General features: G+C 39.4%; 1 protein-coding gene across 15 annotated transcripts in view; it reads right to left on the bottom strand.

Moving 5' to 3' along the window:
• The window catches only part of LOC101792090 (potassium voltage-gated channel subfamily KQT member 1), a 524,294-nt gene that overhangs the window by 422,411 nt on the left and 82,060 nt on the right, over positions 1-19,823 (bottom strand). For 9 of the 15 annotated variants that reach the window (XM_038173114.2, XM_038173122.2, XM_038173117.2 and 6 more), the window contains one exon: positions 1,656-1,682. The exons of the other annotated variants lie outside the window; for them this stretch is intronic. In XM_038173114.2, the coding sequence (XP_038029042.1) occupies positions 1,656-1,682 (27 nt within the window). The remainder of the gene's footprint in view (positions 1-1,655; positions 1,683-19,823) is intronic. 15 annotated transcript variants of the gene reach the window in all.

Here is a 19,823-nt window from a genome sequence, read left to right as displayed (position 1 = left end):
GTGCATAGCATACACTATGGATGACATAGCTCTAAGAAAAAAAAAAAAAGAAAACTTCTTAATTTTTGCTCACTCAGTGAGCAAAATTCACTGCCTAAATAAGAAAGCTCTAATTTCTTAACAGTCAATGGATGAAGAGAAAAAGAGGCCTCTTTGAAAAATGACTGTCAGTCCAGTCTTTGAGATCTGCATTAAATTTATAATGCATGTGTCTTAATTCTACGTGCATGCTATGTAGGTTCAACCCAGACTAAAAGCTGACCCTGCCAGTCAACCATTTAACAAATTTCAGATCTGAAGTTGTACTGTTAAAACATTCTCTTTCCTAAAACCAGGCTCTCCTACTCTATATAATGAATGTCTAAGACATGAACGTGATCTGTTTAATTTATATGTAAGGCTCTACATTGACAGAAAATGCATGGGGTTACTATACTTCCTCCATCCACAGGGACAAACTACCTGTGATATTGCAGCATTGTTCCTTGTCTTCTTTCCTGCAGAAAGAACTCTTATCACCTCACTGCCTGAAAATTGCCATTTTTAAAGCTGTGTAGAGAGCAAACTAGTTTTGGACCTAGACCAAAACATTTCCAAATTTTTACTTTCCACATAAAACAAGAAACTAAATGGTTTATGAAAGACAAGGGGTCTATAAATGTCTGGCACCTGACTACCAGCCTGCCTTTGCAAATAAAAGATTTCAATCTGCTATTATTATTCAGTTCAGCAGTCAAATGGTGTCCAGGTTTATCTGAGCAGTTACTTTGGAAGAATACAGCAAAATATACCATTAGCATAGATGGAATCATTTCATTATGTAAATTATATTGTGAGACCTTTTCTTCATTATTACTGTGAAACTAATGTGTCAGGAGTATATTCATTACTAGCCTAAATAAGAAAGGGCAAATTTTATTTTAGGTTTTCATATGAAATGTTCAAAATCTTGGCATTGAATGTCGGATTTTAAATCCTGAGTACTCAAATATAAGCCATCTGAAAATATCAAATACTAAGATTGTCCCATACACAGCTCAGATAGCTACAAGTACTCACTACAATTAAAAAAAAAAAAAAAGGCACAGTATGTTCCCAATTTTAGACATCTAAATTTATTTTCAGTGGAGACAATGTTCTCCCTGAATTTGATTTTGCTGACTGAAAGCCTGTAGAATCAGACCACAATGAATAAAACATCTGTTATAAAATGGAAGAGAAATAAAGGACTAACTCATAAAGTGAACTAATGAATAAGAATAGATTCATATTTGCTACAAATTGCTAAGCATATGCAAAAAGTGCCATGCATTATCGCTCCTGTACTTAGTTACATGTTTGGCTGCAAGTGTTTTAGATAAACGCCAACATCTGGTTTCCTGTGTATCTGATTTAAAACAATCAGCACTCAAAATACACTAATGCTGACTATATTTGTTTTACATTCTTCTGTTTAGATAAGCCTGTAGGCCAAATTGCATACTGACTTACACTCCAGGGAACCATGATCACTCATTACATGTCTAATGGGGCAACACAGAGATGCAAATGAGTGCCAACACAATTCAAAATCACAAATGCATGTAGTACTGGAAAACATGCAGACAGAAAACACTGAAACACGTTCGAATGCATATGAAGATGCTGTTACCTACCTGACTGCCTGAACATCCTTGTAAGACCTAACAAACAAGAAGGATGCAACATATTCACACACACACACAAGCAAAATCATTTTCTATAATACCATAAATATTGGACTACTTTAGAAAAAGTACATTCAGCACAAAATCATTATTTTTTTTTCAATTGAACATATTAGTCTGGAACATTTAGTGAGGTATTTTTATATGAAAAAAAAACCTTGCAGAACAGGCGAATGTCCATACTACTGAACCTGTGTAATGTTTGGCATTAACTGACAAGCAGGTTTGTTGATAGATTCAGAAAAGTGGTCAGTGACCAATTGCACAAAGAGTTGTAAGTACCTCCTCATACTCAGATATGACCTGTCAGAAGAGAATCAGAGATTAATGGAGCATAGAAGCATGCAGAATTGGTGCCACTGTATCTGTTCAGATAGCGAGCTGTGATTTCCATTGCGCTCAGTTCAGTCCCCTTCAAAGAAGTAATTTAACAAAGGATTTTCCCTGGCCAATTTAATCTGAACACACTAATAGGTTTTATTTTTTTTTATTGTTTTTGATTAAACATCTAACAATTGTGTTGCTAAGGAAGAGCTACTAATCCAGCAATTTTGAATTCTACCTTTCTGGTTCTGTCATGCCTAGGACTGTTTTTTGATTCTCTTCACAGGAATGACCTGCAACAGAAACCTAGAGGAAGCTGTTTTTAATATCTTCTCAGAAAGTTGTTCCAAAAAAAAGTGTCAGATGTTCTTTTTTGAAATGGCTCTAAATGCAGCTATCTGTGAATGAGCTGAAGTCATTCCACTGTCATCGTTTAGTCACACTGCATGTTGGCAAATAATATACATACTATATGACTAGATATGTGGTTCAATTCCCTGGATGTTTCCCTTCAGCCTCCTGCCTTTCTCAGGAGAAAGCGCGTGGCAGTTCAGCAGTACATACAAGTCTGCCAGCCAAATACCTTTTCCCATGGCTATGCATAACTTTCTCTTATGGCCTCCAATTGCTACATCAAAATTCACCTGTAAGGACTTTTGTCCTCCAACTTACTGAGCTGACCGGACTAAAAGGGCCCAACAACAAAGCTGTTGGAGTACAGTAGGTCTATGCTGAAGCCCAAAGGACTTTCCCATTATCAAGAGACAAAATATTTCTGTGGATGAATTATTTCTTAATCTTCAGATTAAGATACAGAGACTATACCCATCACATGTAGCTAGCTCTTTCTAGGTTGCTATGAGGACATAAAACTAAATGCTGACTCTTTTTTTTTTTTTTTCTTCCTTTAATGAAAACTATTTCTCCTAAAGAGAAAAAAAGCAGGCTTTGTAACTCAAATGAATGTGGTTCATATGGATGGTAATAATGGCTAAGACTGAGCAAAGAGGATGCAGGAAACAGAGTTTCCTGATTATAAGCTGGGCTGAGGGAGGAGAAGCATTCAGAGACACACAGTGAATTACACAGAGGATACAGCTTAGCCATTAATTTTCCACGTAGCAGATTGCCCCATCTGAATAAAATCAATTTTATGAACAAGAAATACCTACATCAGTTTTCAAAGAGAGTAGATTTCCTTGTTTCCTATCAGGACTCTCAAAAGTGTTTGCACAGAGTTCTTCTGTCTCTCCCTCTTTGCAAACCTACTAGCTTAATGCTATATAGTCTTGCATTAAACATCTCAAAAACTAGGCAAATGCACGGAACAGCTCCAATTCTGTCACGGTGGTTTATGTTTGCCATTAACACTTGGTAGCTGAAACACCACAGACTTAGTTGCTGACATCTTTCAGCAGCAAGCTACTTCTCATTCATATATAAAACCCAAAAGCTACCACAAGTGGTCCAAGAGGAATATGGACTGGGTACTTTTAGGAAACCATCTAACGAGGAAAATTGTATTTAAATGTCCAGAAAACATTTCTCGATATTCTACAGCAGAGTGCTTTGACCCATTTCAACTTTGAGAAGTATTTCTTCTCCTAGCTGAAACAGCAGTCATGTTTTTTGGTGTTTATTATTATTATTATTACTATTTTGTGTTTTAAAACAAACACACACACAGTTATCTGGGACAATCATTGTGTCCACAGAGGTTTGAACACATTTTCAGAGCTGGAAATGACATATATATGCAGCAATCATGATTAAATTCAAATCACCTATGCTAACGCATCTGACTTACTAAGGCTACTATTACTGAACTATTAGTTCAGTTATTCTGGAGAACAAAATAAAGTAAGAGTAGTCTGTGAAAATAAAACAAAAATAGCTTTGAAAGTGATCCTTCTACAATGACTTTTTTTTTTTTTTTTAAGATTAAAAGACAAGAAGAATTGACTGTAAAATGCAACAATTAATAGCCAGTGAAATGTAATTTGGCAGCGTGTAAACTCTGCAGGGAGAGCCCTTAACACATACAAACTCTTAGAATTACACATAGGGAACATATCATTAAATATAAATAGAGTTACTTTCCATTATGGGAGTCAGAACTGCCATTATAGTAAAAATGTTTATTTTAAAAAGGAAGTACAGTTTTAGTGTAGCTATTAAAGAAAATAAACCAGTCTGAAAACGTTTTTATTTTTCATGACTGTTAATGGTCAAAGCATACAAATTGCAGCGACGGTAATATTGGAAACATCTTCGAATTTTTGTCAATGTTTTGACTCACAAGAAAACAAAACCCAATTATTGTAATTGCAGAGAAATATACCAACCATTTCCTGGTCTAATGCAGTTCTTTGCAACACACAATTAAAACTTCCCATTAACTAGCAGTTAGTCATGAATTCAAGAAACACAACATTTTTACCAATCTGCTTATTCTGTACTGACTAGAAAAATGGTGATATGGCTGTCCTAAATCTTAAAGCAAGCTCAGCAAAAAAAAATTCTTAGATACTGACTGCAGTAGATTTGAATGGTTTAGAATTAAATCTCCAGTTGTGCTTATACTGTACATTGCACATGAAAAGAAGAAACAGTATTTTATGAATACTCCCTTTCTATCTCAAAATACATTTGTTCTGAATACATAACTGCTAAATGTTGCATGTGAAGACATATTACGGTAGTAAATTGTTGTTAGTAAAATTCTAAATTGGAAATATAAAAAAGAAATTTTAAATGGGCATTATTATGTGTACCCAATGCTATTGAAGTTTTGAAAGACATTTCTAGATCATAGAAATTGTATGGTAACAGCTTATAAGCACAAACAAAACTCTCATGATATATTATCTTTATAAAAACGTTGTAAACCAACCTAAAACATTTACTTTAATACTAAATTCATGCCATGTATTTCAGCTCAGTATGCACATTCACTATTAATACATACTTTATTCCCACTTTTTCCACATTGCTTATGAGGAATTGCTGTTAGAAGTTATTTAGAATGTTCTAAGTTCTACTTAAATTTATTTTAATTACAAATAAGGTACCGAGCTTTTCCTGCCCCATAAAAAAAAAAAAAAAAAAAAAAAAAAAAAAAAGACGAACCTATTTTTGAGACTCAAATGATTAGCTTTAAGAGGACCCAGCATAGTAAGTTAGCATAGTATTCTACACTTTTTTAATAGCAACTTAAAATCAACACGGGAATAATTACCTTTATATCTAAGGTATACAACTCTACAGTTGACACATGCTCCCAGTCAGAGGCATAAAGTCTTTCTGTACTGACAACATTGTGGAAACTTTTCAATTTGCATCCTGTAGCTTAGGGTCTCCTCTGGCAACAGGCCCTCATTTTTGCCTGAAAATCACAATGACAATGAGAACTGCACTGAAGGATGTAATGAGACACACATCTATTGCAGTCACCTTCCTCTCCTGCAGAGGACTTGCAGGCAAAAGAATGAAAAACCTCACTCTATGAAATACACCTTGCACTTTCCAGTTTGACTGACCCACTCTCCTAATGGAGACAAGAATGTCCCCCTTGAAAAAGTGTGCAATGAAGCCCTGAAAAGCAGAGAACTGAGATATAGATGCCTATGCTGACACTGTAGGACTTTAGGGTGTCAGTACATTAAGAAACAGATGCAGATTCTACCAGTACCAAATAGAAATCCAGATGAAAGATGAATTTAAGGAGTGACTTGAATTGTTAATTTTATTTATTTTTTAATAAACTAGCAAATTTTTTTTAGGTAAAATATGAAAAAAACTGCAAAAGACTGAAGTTTATAAAATAATTTCTGGAAAATGTTTTCATTAGAAATGTTCTATTTTACATAATATCTTTGAAAACTAACTTTCATCCTGAAAGAAGATCAAATACTTGACAGTTTCACTACCTTAATGGGTTCTTCCCAAACCATTTCGGCTTGGCTTTCTATACAGTAGATTTCACAAATTTTTGCTGTTGCCTAAGCATTCAGAAGGATCTTTCTTCGATATAAGCATTATAGTTTGCTTGTGTCCAGTGGATAGAGCACAACTGACTTGGGTATGTAACCTGAGCATGGTTGCTAATTCCTCACCATAGAGAGGCTTTTGAAGACAAAATATTGCTCTATTTTGTTCAAAAAAAATAATAGTTCTACTGTCTTGGAATAGAACAGATAATATTGCCTCGACCTTTGCCTTGGTCAAACACTAGAAATACAGGCTACAATAAGAATATTTATAAGAATTTGAGTGTTCATTCATCAGTGACTTCAGATGTAGCCCATTTTGCTCCATCTGTTAAATCTAGGCAACCTAGATTACTTGCATATATCCTTATGTTAAAAAAATAAATAAATAACATTAAAAAAAAAAGATAAGCTTAGGGGTTGAAGGACCTAATGATCATTCAAATGCAAAGATACACATGCCATCTTGGAATGGTTTGCACTTTTGGATAACTGCTACAATTTACAAAACAGCTGCTTTTCCTAACATCAAAACACAGATGAGGAAAAACTGTATTATGCAGTACCTTGCATATTGATGTATTAAGTTTACATGGCAAGGATATGGTAGCGGGGTTTCTGCAGGGGTGGCATCTGTGAGAAAAGCCCAGAAACTGCCCCTTGTCAGATCAGAGCCAGATTCAGCTGGCTCCAAAAGGGATGCACTGCTAGCCAGAGTTGAGCCAATAAGCTATGTTGGTTGCACCTCTCTGGGAGTAGATTTAAGAAAGTGAAAAAAACACTGTACAACAACAGCTGGGAGAGCAAGGAGTGAGCAACAGCCTTGCAGATACCAAGGTCAGTGCAGAAGGGGGGGCAGGAGGTGCTCCAGGCACCGGAGAAGAAGTTCCCCTGTGGCCTGTGGAGAGGCCCCTGGTGGAGCAGGCTGTCCCCCTGCAGCCCATGGGTCCCACACAGAGCAGATCTCTATGCTGCAGCCTGTGGAGGAGCCCCTGGTGGAGCAGGTGAATGTGACCTAGAGGAGGCTATGGTCCGTGGAGAGCCCCCACAAAAGCTTTTCCAGAGTTGTAGCCTGTGGAGAGGAGCCCATGCAGGTGCAGACGATCTTTCAGGATGCTGCCCATGAGGACCCATGTTGGAGCAGTTTGCTCCTAAGGGATGGACCTCATAGTACAAACCCATACTGGAGCAGTTCTTGAAGAGCTAGCTGCTTGGAGGAAGGACATAGAAGAAGGTAGATGGGTGGGGAGGTAGTTTTAGTTTGTTTTTATTTTCTCACTGCATTAGCTTGTTAGAAATAGGTAATCAATTACATTAATCTTTCTATGCTGACCCTGTTTTCCTGTGATGGTAATTACTGAGTGATCTCCCTGTCCTTATCTCAGCCCTTGAGCCCTTTTCGTTGTATTTTCTCCTTTTCCCTCTGACGAGGAGGAGCAAAAGGGCTGTTGTGGTTGAGCCCAGCTGAGCAAAACCACCACACCTTGTCTCCAACAGAAGTGAAGAGTGGATGCTCAAAGACAAGCCAAGTATATAGTGTTAGCTTTACAGAAACATCCGGTGGTCTACAGCTGTGAGCCTGTGTTGGGTCTGTCTGAGCTGGAGTCACCTTTTCCCTGCAGCAGCCCACACAGTGTTGTACTCTGCACTCGTAGCTGGAACAGCACTGATATCACTCAAGTGTTGTGTCTATTGCTGCATAGTGCTGGCACAGCATCAGGACTCCTTCCAAGCCCCCAAGAGCCAGCAGGCTGAGGGTGGGCAAGTGATGGGGAGGGGACATTGCCAGGGCAGCTGACCTAAACCAACCAAAGGGATATTCCATAACACCTGATGTCACACTCAGCAATAAAAAAGGGGCCTCTCGTGGGGGAGGGGGCTGTTCCTCCTGAACAACCATTACGCGTTTTGAGGCCCTGCTTCCCAGGACGTGGCCAAACATCGCTCGTTGATGGGAAGTAGAGAATAATGTTTTTTCTCTCTCTCTGTGCTTCTGCATGGACTTATTGTTTCTTTTGCTTCTTTTTCTCCCCATTCCCTTTCCCTTTAATTAAACCTTTCTTATCTCAAACCTTGAGTTCTGTGTGTTGTATTTTCTCCCCCTTCCTGTTTGAGGAGAGGGGGAGTGAGAGAGTGGTTGTGGTGGAGCTCGGCTGCCCACCTGAGTAAAACCACCACAGGGCCTTTCCAAGCCTGAGGTGCTATACAAGAATATTTGCTGTGTTTTCCTCAGTAAACTTGTTCACATAGAGTTGAGGATATGTTAAAATGAATCTGTCCACACTAATCTTACTATAGATCTGAAATCATACTTGCCTAGTGATTGGGAAATTGGTGCACTAGCTTCAAACACTGTTGATATTGCTACAGGGAAAAATGCCATACTAGTGAATCCATATGTCAAAATCCTAGAAAAGGATGTTATAAGTAAAAGGAATTTTATCCCAATAAATCCTCTGAAAAAAAGGTATTGCAGAGTCTGGGAACAACAATGAAGGCATAGCCCAAGAGGCAAATCCTTTCTTTCAGGAAGATGAAGTGAAGACTCTTGGATTATGACTGTAGCGCATTAAGACCTAAGATTTTCACTGCCATTTGCAGTCTTGGCATCACGAAGGCTCCCAGAAAGCTTTTAGAATTTTGCTTTCAGACCAGTAGAGAGAAGTTAACATCTCGTTCCTCATCTCTGCCTTCTTATTCATTGGTGCTTCTTGTACTGTTACTTACTCATACTATGCACCACCTATGCTTTTCTGTTAAGAAACCCCCACCCCAAACCTCAGCAAAACTTATCCCTTATGAATAGTATTTCAAACTAGAAGTCCTTTAGGGTTTTCATATCCAGTTTTTGATATGATCCTTCTTCCATTTGAAGAATAGATTTAACATAGAATCATTAAGGTTGGAAAAGACCTCCAAGATCATCTGGTCCAACCATCCCCCTACCACCAATGTCACCCACTATCCATGTCCTTTAGCACCACATTCAACTTTTAAATTAGGTTGAAGTAATAAAGAAAATATTTGGCTGCTTTGTTCACAGTGCTGACTGTTTCTTGCTTTGCAAAATTCTAGTATTAGGTTTGCTAGAAGCACCTCCTGATGCACCTGTTTCTAAAGCACCTGCTTCTTTTATACCCAGATCTGTCCACCACTCTCATCTAATATTGCAAGGTATTCACAAAAATCTTAACCCTTTCCTGGTTCTTAGAAATTGGCATCAGTCAAGAACAACACATATAGTCACTTGCAGTCTAAGGTTAAATGAGAGCTGGCAGCATGGAGACAAAATTCAGCAATTTTATTTACCCTGGAGTAGTTGTTCAGATGCAAAGGCAATTGCTTAAATGAGATAATTGAAATCAAAGACAGCCTTTCTGTGACAATTCATTCTTTCTTCATGGCTAAGAACCTGATTCCCTTGGAAAGAGTCTCATGAAAAAAGCTACATTTCAGCAATTGAAATGGGACACATCTGCATCCATGGAGGAGGATGCACAAAGCTAAGAAGTCCCATCTCCCTGCAGAATAGTTGATTCAGATGGCTGGAAAAGACAGTAAGATAAACACTGGAAAATCCCTCAGACAATTTTGTCTTTCTCTCATGTGGGCAAGAGTAACACGACCTGGCTGCAGCAGAGACTAAATGAGGGGGAGGAGACAGAAGACTATAGAGTTGTGTGACTGCTTCTTATAAAATAGTAAGACATGATGGTCTATTCAGTGGATGATATGGAGACTGAAGGAAGCAGAAAAGCAGAGCATTAGAGGTCTCCTTACTACTAAGGAGATTATAAATTAAATGTTTTAAAATCAAACAACAAACTTGCTCAAATTCTTCTTTTTCAGAAAGTACTACTGATACACAGATTTTATAGACACCAACCTAAATTAGCCTGCTGTCTGAGAGGTTCAGGTATTTTCCCCCTCTGGCTGTTTTCACTCCAGCCAACCCATGTCTGAGTTTGACATCTGCTAATGGATTTATTTATTTATTTAGCAAAGAAAATCATTATTCCTTTAAGAAGACTTAAGTAGAAGATAACTAAGAGAAATAGAGAATCTTTACCAGCCAGAATGATCCCCTTGTAAAAACCATCATTACTTTACCAAAGTTGATATTATGTTTAGCTGATAGAGATCTTTCATATGACATATGAATAGGCTTACTGTTTTATGAATGCAATTTTACCTTACTAGAAACAGTGCAACCTTAGAACATGCAGAGATACCATTTTTCTCCAGCAAGGGAAGAGTCCTTTTTAACACTGACTGATGTTTTATTATACTAAGACAAGTTTGCATGTACTTTTGCATACACTTTCTAAAGTATAGGGCTGTCTAAATTCATCTCGGTAAATCTGCTGGTCCCCTGTGTACACCAAAATATAGTGCTTGCTCCCTCTCTCAAACAAGGTTATAGGAACAGCAACCACTCAGACCTTCATATAAACAGCAACAGAAACTTGTAGACTTCTATGTAGGGCTGCTGACACACTTGCTTCATGATGGTTCACTCAGCACAAACTAATCTAGGATAGATTCAGGTCAACCTGACCTGAAATGGATCTTAATTGAGTTAGTACAACCAGGTCTAGAGTATCCCATTGCCATGGTCTGATTCACCCCATTAAAAAGAATGAAAAAAAGCCACTGGCAACAAATACTGGCATTATGCAGCTTAGGATTTTTTTTTTTTTTTTTTTCTGGAAACTGGAGTCAAGTTCTGAGGAGTCAGCATAATATAATACTTAAAGGAACACAAATAGATCCAAAAGGTCAGAACACGGTCGCAGTTTATGTACTCATGAGGCAGATTCAGGACCACGTTATATGCAAGCCAGAATTCCTGGAATTAGTTATCAGAATTGTATTATAGATGTAATAATTCCCATAATTCACATTATTCAGAAATGGAAAGTTATTATTCTTTAATTAATTTTTTTTAAGTTCATGCCAACTCCATACAATTCTCCTGCTGGTGATACCACACAGTGCAGACCGTAGGAAGAATGAAATGGATGAAACCCAGAAATGTTTTCTCTTTGATGATGGATTGCCACTGCTGGAAGATGACTAATGCTGATTACAAAGACCACAATTCAAAAAGCCATCACTGATACCCATGCTTTTGCATTTCCAAGCTTGGTACTTTGCTGCTGTATTGGGTAGCACTGATTACATCTCTATTGTTTCATTTGCCGAGGCAATCGGCTCCGGGGCAGGCACGTTCTGCAGCAGAGCGGGGTACCGGGACAGGAAGGGCTTTTTTCCCGGCACCAAGGCCACTCGAGGCAGCCGAGGGAGCCGCCAGGGCCCGGCAGCCCTCGCAAGGGAGGCTGACGAGACGTAGGCGGAGGCGGCAGCGCCCCCTCCCCGGCCGTTCAAAAGCCGCCCCTGGGGAGCGCGGCGACCTGGACGGGCAAGCAGGGCGGGGCGTGGTAGTTAGTGCAGGCAGGGCGAGCCGGGAGGGCAGGGCGATCCCCCCGCCCATAAGAACAACTCCTCTGATGGCTGTCTACCACTAGCTAGGCTGCAATGGTCTACAGTAGGCAGAGAGCTCTCTCTAGAAAGTCTGTAACCACCCAGACTGACTGCCTGCTCAGCAATGCGGCAGTTCAGGTCTCTGGATGCAGAGAGTGCCTGAGCCTGTTGCTGCCCTCTGAGGGACACCGTGTGTGTGAGGTGTGAACGGGTGGATAGCCTGGTCTGCCTGGTAGCAGGGCTCAAGGAGGAGGTGGAGAGGTTGAGGGATATCAGGGAGTGTGAGCAGGAGATAGACTGGTGGAGCGACTCCCTGCAGGGCCTGAAGGAGAGGTACCGGGGTGAGACACCCCAAATGGGGGTGGACCCCCTGCCCTGTTGCTGTTGGGCAGAGGGAGGGGACCTGGGAGTTGAGGAGGAATGGAGACAGGTCCCTGCTTGACCTCGCAGGCAACACCCGCCCCTACTGGGAAAATGTTGAGGTGCTTAATGCCTTCTTTGCCTCAGTCTTTAGCAGCAAGAGCAGTTGTTCTCTGGATACTCAGCATCCTGAGCTGGTAGAAGGGGATGGGGAGCAGATTGGGGCCCTCATAATCCACCAGGAAATGGTTGGTGACCTGCTACAGCACTTGGATGTATGCAAGTTGATGGGGCCAGATGGGATCCACCTGAGGGTACTGAGAGAACTAGAGTAGGAGCTGGCCAAGCTGCTTTCCATCGTTTATCGGCAGTCCTGGCAATCAGGGGAGGTCCCAGTCGACTAGCGGCTAGCAAACGTGACGCCCATCTACAAGAAGGGCTGGAGGGTAGACCCAGGGAACTACAGGCCTGTCAGTTTGACCTCAGAGCTAGGGAAGCTCATGGAGCAGAGTATCTTGAGTGTCATCACATGGCACTTGCAGGGCAAGCAGGCGATCAGGCCCAGTCAGCATGGGTTTATGAAAGGCAGGTCCTGCTTGACAAACCTGGTCTCCTTCTATGACAAAGCGACACGCTGGGTGGATGAGGGAAAGGGTGTGGATGTGGTCTACCTTGATTTCAGCAAAGCCTTTGACACCATTTCCCAAAGCATTCTCCTCAAGAAACTGGCTGCTCGTGGCTCGAACTGGTGTAAACTTCGTTGGGTTAAAAACTGGCTGGATAGCTGGGCCCAAGGAGTCGTGGTAAATGGAGTCAAATCCAGTTGGAGGCCAGTCACTAGTGGCGTCCCCCAGGCCTCAGTACTGGGGCCAGTCCTCTTTAATATCTGTAATGATGATCTGGATGAGGGGATCGAGTTCACCCTCAGTAAATTCGCAGATGACACGAAGTTAGGTGCATGTGTCAATCTGCTCGAGGGTAGGAAGGCTCTGCAGGAGGATCTGGATAGGCTGGACTGGTGGGCTGAGGCGAACTGTAAGAAGTTCAACAAGGCCAAGTGCCGGGTCCTGCACCTGGGGCACAATAACCCCAAGCAGAGCTACAGGCTGGGAGACGAGTGGTTGGAAAGCTGCCTGTCAGAGAAGGACCTGGGTGTATTGGTTGATAGCTGGCTAAATATGAGCCAGCAGTTTGCTCAGGTGGCCAAGAAGGCCAACAGCATCCTGGCTTATATAAGAAGCAGTGTGGCCAGCAGGGCTAGGGAAGTGATTGTCCCCCTGTACTCGGTTCTGGTGAGGCCACACCTCGAGTACTGTGTTCAGTTTTGGGCCCCTCACTACAGGAAGGACATGGAGGTGCTTGAGCAAGTCCAGAGAAGGGCAACAAAGCTGGTGAGGGGTCTGGAGAACAAGTCTTATGAGGAGCGGCTGAGGTAGCTGGGGTTGTTCAGTCTGGAGAAGAGGAGGCTCAGGGGTAACCTTATCACTCTCTACAGATACTTTAAAGGAGGCTGTAGAGAGGTGGGGGTTGGTCTATTCTCCTATGTGCCTGGTGACAGGACGAGGGGGAATGGCCTAAAGTTGCACCAGGGGTGTTTTAGGTTGGATATTAGGAGGAACTTCTTTACCAAAAGGGTTGTTAGACATTGGAACAGGCTGCCCAGGGAAGTGGTGGAGTCACCATCCCTAGAGGTCTTTAAAAGACGTTTAGATGTAGAGCTTAGTGATATGGTTTAGTGGAGGACTGGTTAGTGTTAGGTCAGAGGTTGGATTAGGTGATCTTGGCAGTCTCTTCCAACCTAGGCAATTCTGTGATATACAAGACAGGATGGTGTCATGTAGGAGTCTTATCAATGTTAGCATGGAAGGAAAAGCAAGATAACTCACTAACAGATGTGGCAAAGCAAAGAGGAATTGCCCGCCCGTGTTTCCCCCATCTTGGGTCTATACTCCAGAGATATTCATAGAACTCTTTGCCATTCAGCTGGTGCAAATTTCTCTGCAGAAGACTACAGAGGAAGAGCTTTTCTCACAGACAGAAATTTACTTACTTCTGTATTCCGAAAAGCTTCTGTATACATATTTAAATACAAGTGTTTCCCTGCAAGTGAGCAGGATTTAAATAAAAGTAATCATATGTTCCATTTTTCTCAGCTTCCCGTGTAAGGAAGGACATGTATCATCCACAGAAAACATCACTTAAATGCATCATTTGTTTTTCTGTATATCTACCCCTCATAGCTTTTTAATAGCAGTTAGCATTTTCTGCAGTATTACTATCCAATTCAGTGATTTTAGTTTGATTTAACAGAAAAAACATTTAGAAAGCAGGTATCAATCATTTACTACAGAAGTCCAGCACCTAACTCTGCAAGAAAGTTTTTAAATGTTTTAACTAAATCCACTCATAGATCACAGGCAGAGCTTTTTATGATCTCAGTTTGCTTACATGTCATATTGTATCAAAAAAACTAACAGGGTCAGATTGTTTCATCAGTTGTATTCAGATAATACTAAAGGGTTCAGAATTTGGCCCAAATTTAATCAATATATATAATAAGCAGTCTTACCCACTTAGAAATTTATTAACTCTGATCAATAGATTCCATACAGCAGCTACACAAAAATCAATGACAACACAACCTATAGAGAATATTGCAAATGTTTGCTCATTAGGAAATTTCTGCTTCCTCTTTTCTTTCCAAAGATAACAATATTGCAAAAGATTGTTTAGCCAAGTATGCCAATGCTAAAGGTGCTCTGATTGTATGTACGCAGCAGATTACTGGACACTCCAAATGGAGGGACAATCAGTTCCAGATGTTTTCCACTGATTAAATTTAGCCCAAGCAAGGTTAAGTAAATGACAAGCAGCTGCCTTTTTTTCATTACTCATGAAAAATGCTTCTTAAGAGTTCTATGTTTAACGCAGATGCATGGTGCAGTACATATATTCCTAGGATTTCATGACTGACAGAGAATGTGGACAATCTTCAGAGAAACTACTATTATATTTTTTTAATCTCCAGTATGTCAGAGTTTATGCAGATCACATTTAACAGGAAGAAGCTTAACAATTAAACAAAACAAAAAAAAACATATCTCTTTGGAATGCCCAAGTTATGTACTCCCCTAAGACACAGCCACTCAACTCTGAAACTAGTTTCTACTGAAGTAAGTAGAAATAAAACAGAAAAATGTTGAAGTGCCACCAACCAGATCATGGCTCAGTGCAATAATGGCATAATTCCACTGACCCATCAATTCAAACAGGACAGCAAAGTGCAGTGGTTTCAGGATATCACACATGACACAAGAACAGTGGAAACAAACACAAACAGCAATGAATGCAGGAGGTGTAAATTCAAAATTATTCAATTGTGAAGACTTACAATTTAATAACAAGCAAGACCACTATAATCTGGGGATTGCCTACTGTCTGGCCACCTCCCTTTTTGTTCTTGAATCCTTACATCCCAAAACAAAGATAATTGACTGCAGTGCAATATGCTTACAGGTTGAAACAAAGCTTTATTTCTTAGACTTCTGTCCTTCCATTTATATTCAGACTTACCATGCTTTTATACCTGAGAGGATTAAACTGACAGAAATGTATAAAAATACCTTATGCATATCTTTAGGCAAGTTGACGGGTCAGATTTTCTATCAACACTTATCCCTGTAGATATGAATTACAGAATCACTGAATGGTTTGGGTTAGAAGGGACCTTAAAGACCAGCCAATTCCAACTCCCTGCCATGGGCAGGGACACCTCCCACCAGACCAGGTTGCTCAAAGCCCATTCCAATTTGGCCTTCAACACTTCCAGGTATGGGGCATCCACAGCTTCTCTGGGCAACCTGTGCCAGTGCCTCACCACCCTCATAGTGAAGAATTTGTTCTTAATATCTGATCTAAACTTTTTCTTTTGTTTAAAAAAAAAAAAAAAAAAAAAAAAAAGAAAACTTAAAATCTTTGTCCTAGGCCTCCCTGCTTTTCTATAGCCCCTCTATAGGTACTGTAAGGCTGCTATATGATCTCCCCAGAGCCTTCTCTTCTTCAAGCTGAACAACCCCAATTTTCTCAGCGTGTTGCACAGGCCCACCTCACAAGCCTGTCCAGGTCCCTATCTATGCATGGCATACCACCCCTTTAGCATGCCAACTACACCACACAGCTTGGTGTCATCAGCAGACTTGTGGAGGGTGCATTCCATCCCATTGTCCATGTTGCAGACAAAGATGTTAGCACCGGTCCCAACACTGACCCCTGAGGAACCCTACTTATTTCTGATCTCCATTCAGACATTGAGACATTGACCTCATCTCTCTGAGTGTGACCAGCCAGACAATTACTTACCCATCGAGTGGTCCATCTATTAAATCCATGTCTCTCCAATTTAGAGACAAGGATATCGTGGGGTACGGTGTCGCACAAGTCCAGGTAGATGACACAAGTTGCTGTTCCCTTGTCTATAAAAGCACTTAATAGTATTTCCAAAGCACAGAAGTAAAAGCAAAGAAACATATTGATTTCTGATAGGGAAAATCTGCAAAGAACACTATGTATCCCTGTATATTAAAGTTATTTTTCAAACATCTGATATGAGACTGCTACATGAAGGGACATATCAAGCAAATTGTTAAGAAAGCAGCCGACATCTGGGTATCTAAACAGGTAACAGAACCCAAAAAAAAAGTAATAATCCTGAACAAATTTTCTTCTCTCGGTTTTTAAGTAATGGTCAAAGTTGCATACGTATATATAAAAGTATGATATATAAACAAATACATAAACTACATGGAACCAAAGTTTATTTTACTTCTAATTCTGGAATCTTTTCAGCTTTTCTAGATGCACAATGCAAAATATAATCTTTTCAAACCTTATTAAGTCCAACTATCAAGATGAGAATTATATTTACTGGCACCTACTCCTCCATTTAAGTAGAACCAGTTTTTAAAAAATAATAATTTAAAAAATAACGTGGTGTCCTGATCTCTCACAATATCATTTTGTCATTCCTATCTGAAAGAACAGTTTTTCATTGCTAAAAAGTAGCCTCACATTCTACATTAAAGTAACAGCTTATTTTCCCCCACAGAGCATTTACTGCATTTCCTGCAAGAATCAGCTTCTCTTTTTACAAAAGCTGACATTCCTGATTACTACTCCTCCTTGTTTATGCTAATAATAAATAAACAAATAGGCCTATGTTTAATACTGCATTGACTAATAGCATTCTTTACTTCTGTAATTCTGTGTCAGTCTAAAAACACATCATAAAAAATTTAGACTAATGGTATCTCAGACAGACAAGACTTATATTCATTTAACAGATGACGCAACTGAAGCACAGAGAGTTAATTGTTTGCCCAAGGTCACATAGCAAATCAGTAACAGGGTTAGGAACAGAATCCAGGAACACTGACTCATGCAGTACTCCTTCCTCAACTCCAGACAAGCCTTTTGCATACTTACCAACACCAAAACAGTGTTTTCCCTTGCAGTCTAACCAGCCAGCTATTACGTACTAGATTTTTGGTAAAATGAGATGGAGGATGATGACAGTCTCTTTAACTGCCTCTATATCTTTTATTGCAAAGAAACTTTAAGGCAAAACCCCACAATCCTTGAAGGTGTTTTGCTCTTTGTTTTGGTTGTTTTGTTGTTTTCTAAGATAACAAAATTAGTACACACAAGAAAAATGGAGAAAGTTCAAAAGGCTATCCTTAAACCAACTTACAAGATGAAGCACCTCTTTCTCATGTTCACTAGAAAGGCTCACAGATGGTTCAAAAGGTCTGCATTTCCATGCAGTCTACAATGGAAATCCTCGCAGTTTATAATACCACAATTGTTCTGTGTCACTACTAACGTAAGTGTGACTATGTATTTTAACAGTTTGACCACTCCAGAATTCTCATGGGCTTTAACCAACTGGCCCATAATTCTGTGAGTCCTCCTTCCCTGTTTCACACATTGTATTTCCATTTGTAGACCTTTGCAATCTCACTAGCCTCCTATGAATCCTGTTCATGGCTCTCAGGTTGTTTCCGACCTCACCTGAACTACACAGCTATGTACTTTGCAAGACCATATAACTAAAAGCCACATGACTTCAGTGCATCTTTCCTAATCCTTTATCTTCTGACTTGAATTGCTGAATTATTAGTTAAATAGTATTAAGTAGCACAATTTGTAGCATTACCTTCAGTGAATGTGTTGACTTTCAGTGAAAAATAAAACACAATAAACTATTTCCTGACATCTATTTCTCTACCCTTTATGTTTAAAAATGGAGAGAATTTTCCTTTCTCCATAGGTTTTTATCTCAATTTTACATTATTCACAATTTACCCAGATTGTTCCATCTTTCCTGCATTTTGGAAAAGTGACAGTTTGGCATATTCTTTTAAATTCACTAAGAAGTTTCTACATCTCCCAGATTCTCCCGTTTTGCCCTGTATTTCCATTGCTAATAAGAAGACCTAGGCTTTGTACCAAATTTGTGAAACTTCATCCCTGAAGTGTATCAGTTCTCCTCTCTTCAGACTTTTTTTGATTTCCCTTTAAGTGGTTTGGCTATGAAAGCAATTTCTTTAATTGACCAGGTGTCTATATCTAACTTGTTTTGCTTTTGTTTATATTTGTGTACTACAACCATAATTTCATATCTACAGCTGTAACAAGAAGTAATTCTAGTAGAATAAGATATTTACAGTGAACATAATGGCATATCATAGAGAAATACAGGCTGGACAGATTATCAGAGACCTCGAGAAGTAGAGATACAGGATGCAGTATATAGGAGTACAGGCCTAAGATAAGAGAAAGGGCACAGTCATGTCATTGGGGACTCCACAGCTATAAGTAGTTCACTAGTGGTCAGTTAAATTGAAATGCAGACAAGGAGCTGGGCAAAACTGTTTTTTAAAGGTAACAGAGAACAAAGAAATAGTATCTCGCATTCATAAATGGGACGATAATATAGTAAATCCAGATGAAACATGGAGCTAAAAACCAATGAAGAAAAGTGTAAAATTGTTAGCAAAAATTTATATACGATCTCAAGTGGGTCCTGAGAGAGAAGAAATCATCACTACAAATATAGTATTCCTCCAGAATATGATATTTTATATACCTATATTTATAACATAACTATATATGTTATATATGTTATTATACAGAATTTATATACTGTTGTGAAGAACTCCAAATTGCACCAACTTATTTTAACACTTAGGCTTCTCCTGCCCCAACAAATGAAATTCTTAGGACCCAGAGCAGCAGAGGAAGGATGAGCATGGACATGAGGAAAATAGGTAAAAACTAAGAATTCTATATTACAGTTTTAATTGCATTATTACTAGTAATGCAGCTTTTGGAATATGAAAAGAAAAAGCAAAAAATAATAATAATATTGAACTTTTTTGTAACTTGGATCTGTATTAATAAATTGTTAGATCAAGACTTCAGATATACTAGCACTGAATTCTCAGTTTTACTTTTATAAAATTTGCTTATAAAAGCACTACACTTTTCTTAGTCTTGCTTCCTACAACACTTTATATATTAATACTGACCTTCCATTCTTGAAGCCTGGTATGTCTGTTCCATGTTTCTCTCTTCTTCCCAAAGCTGACTCTCCACCTTTTTCACAAGCCCCCTTTAGTAGCTGCAATAAGGTCACCCCAGAGCCTTCTCTGGCTCAGGCTGAACAGCCAGCTCTCTCAGCCTTTCTTCATAGTGTTATTCAGTTTTATTTCACAACTAAAATTAGTTGGAACATTTTCAACTAAATTTATTTTCCTCTAAATGAAATGTCTTTGACAAAGCAAACATAATTTCTGGAGGAAAAAAAAAAAAAAAAAAAAAAAGTCTAAAAATCAGTTTTACTAGTATTACAAAGCAGAAAATATTTAGGGAACTGCAAATGCCTTTTCTCACTAAGGACTCC

This window comes from Anas platyrhynchos, chromosome 1 (assembly GCF_047663525.1).
Source record: "Anas platyrhynchos isolate ZD024472 breed Pekin duck chromosome 1, IASCAAS_PekinDuck_T2T, whole genome shotgun sequence".
Taxonomy (NCBI): domain Eukaryota; kingdom Metazoa; phylum Chordata; class Aves; order Anseriformes; family Anatidae; genus Anas; species Anas platyrhynchos.
The sequence above is the reverse complement of the archived record's forward strand: the minus strand, read 5'-3'. Positions and strand labels throughout refer to the sequence as shown.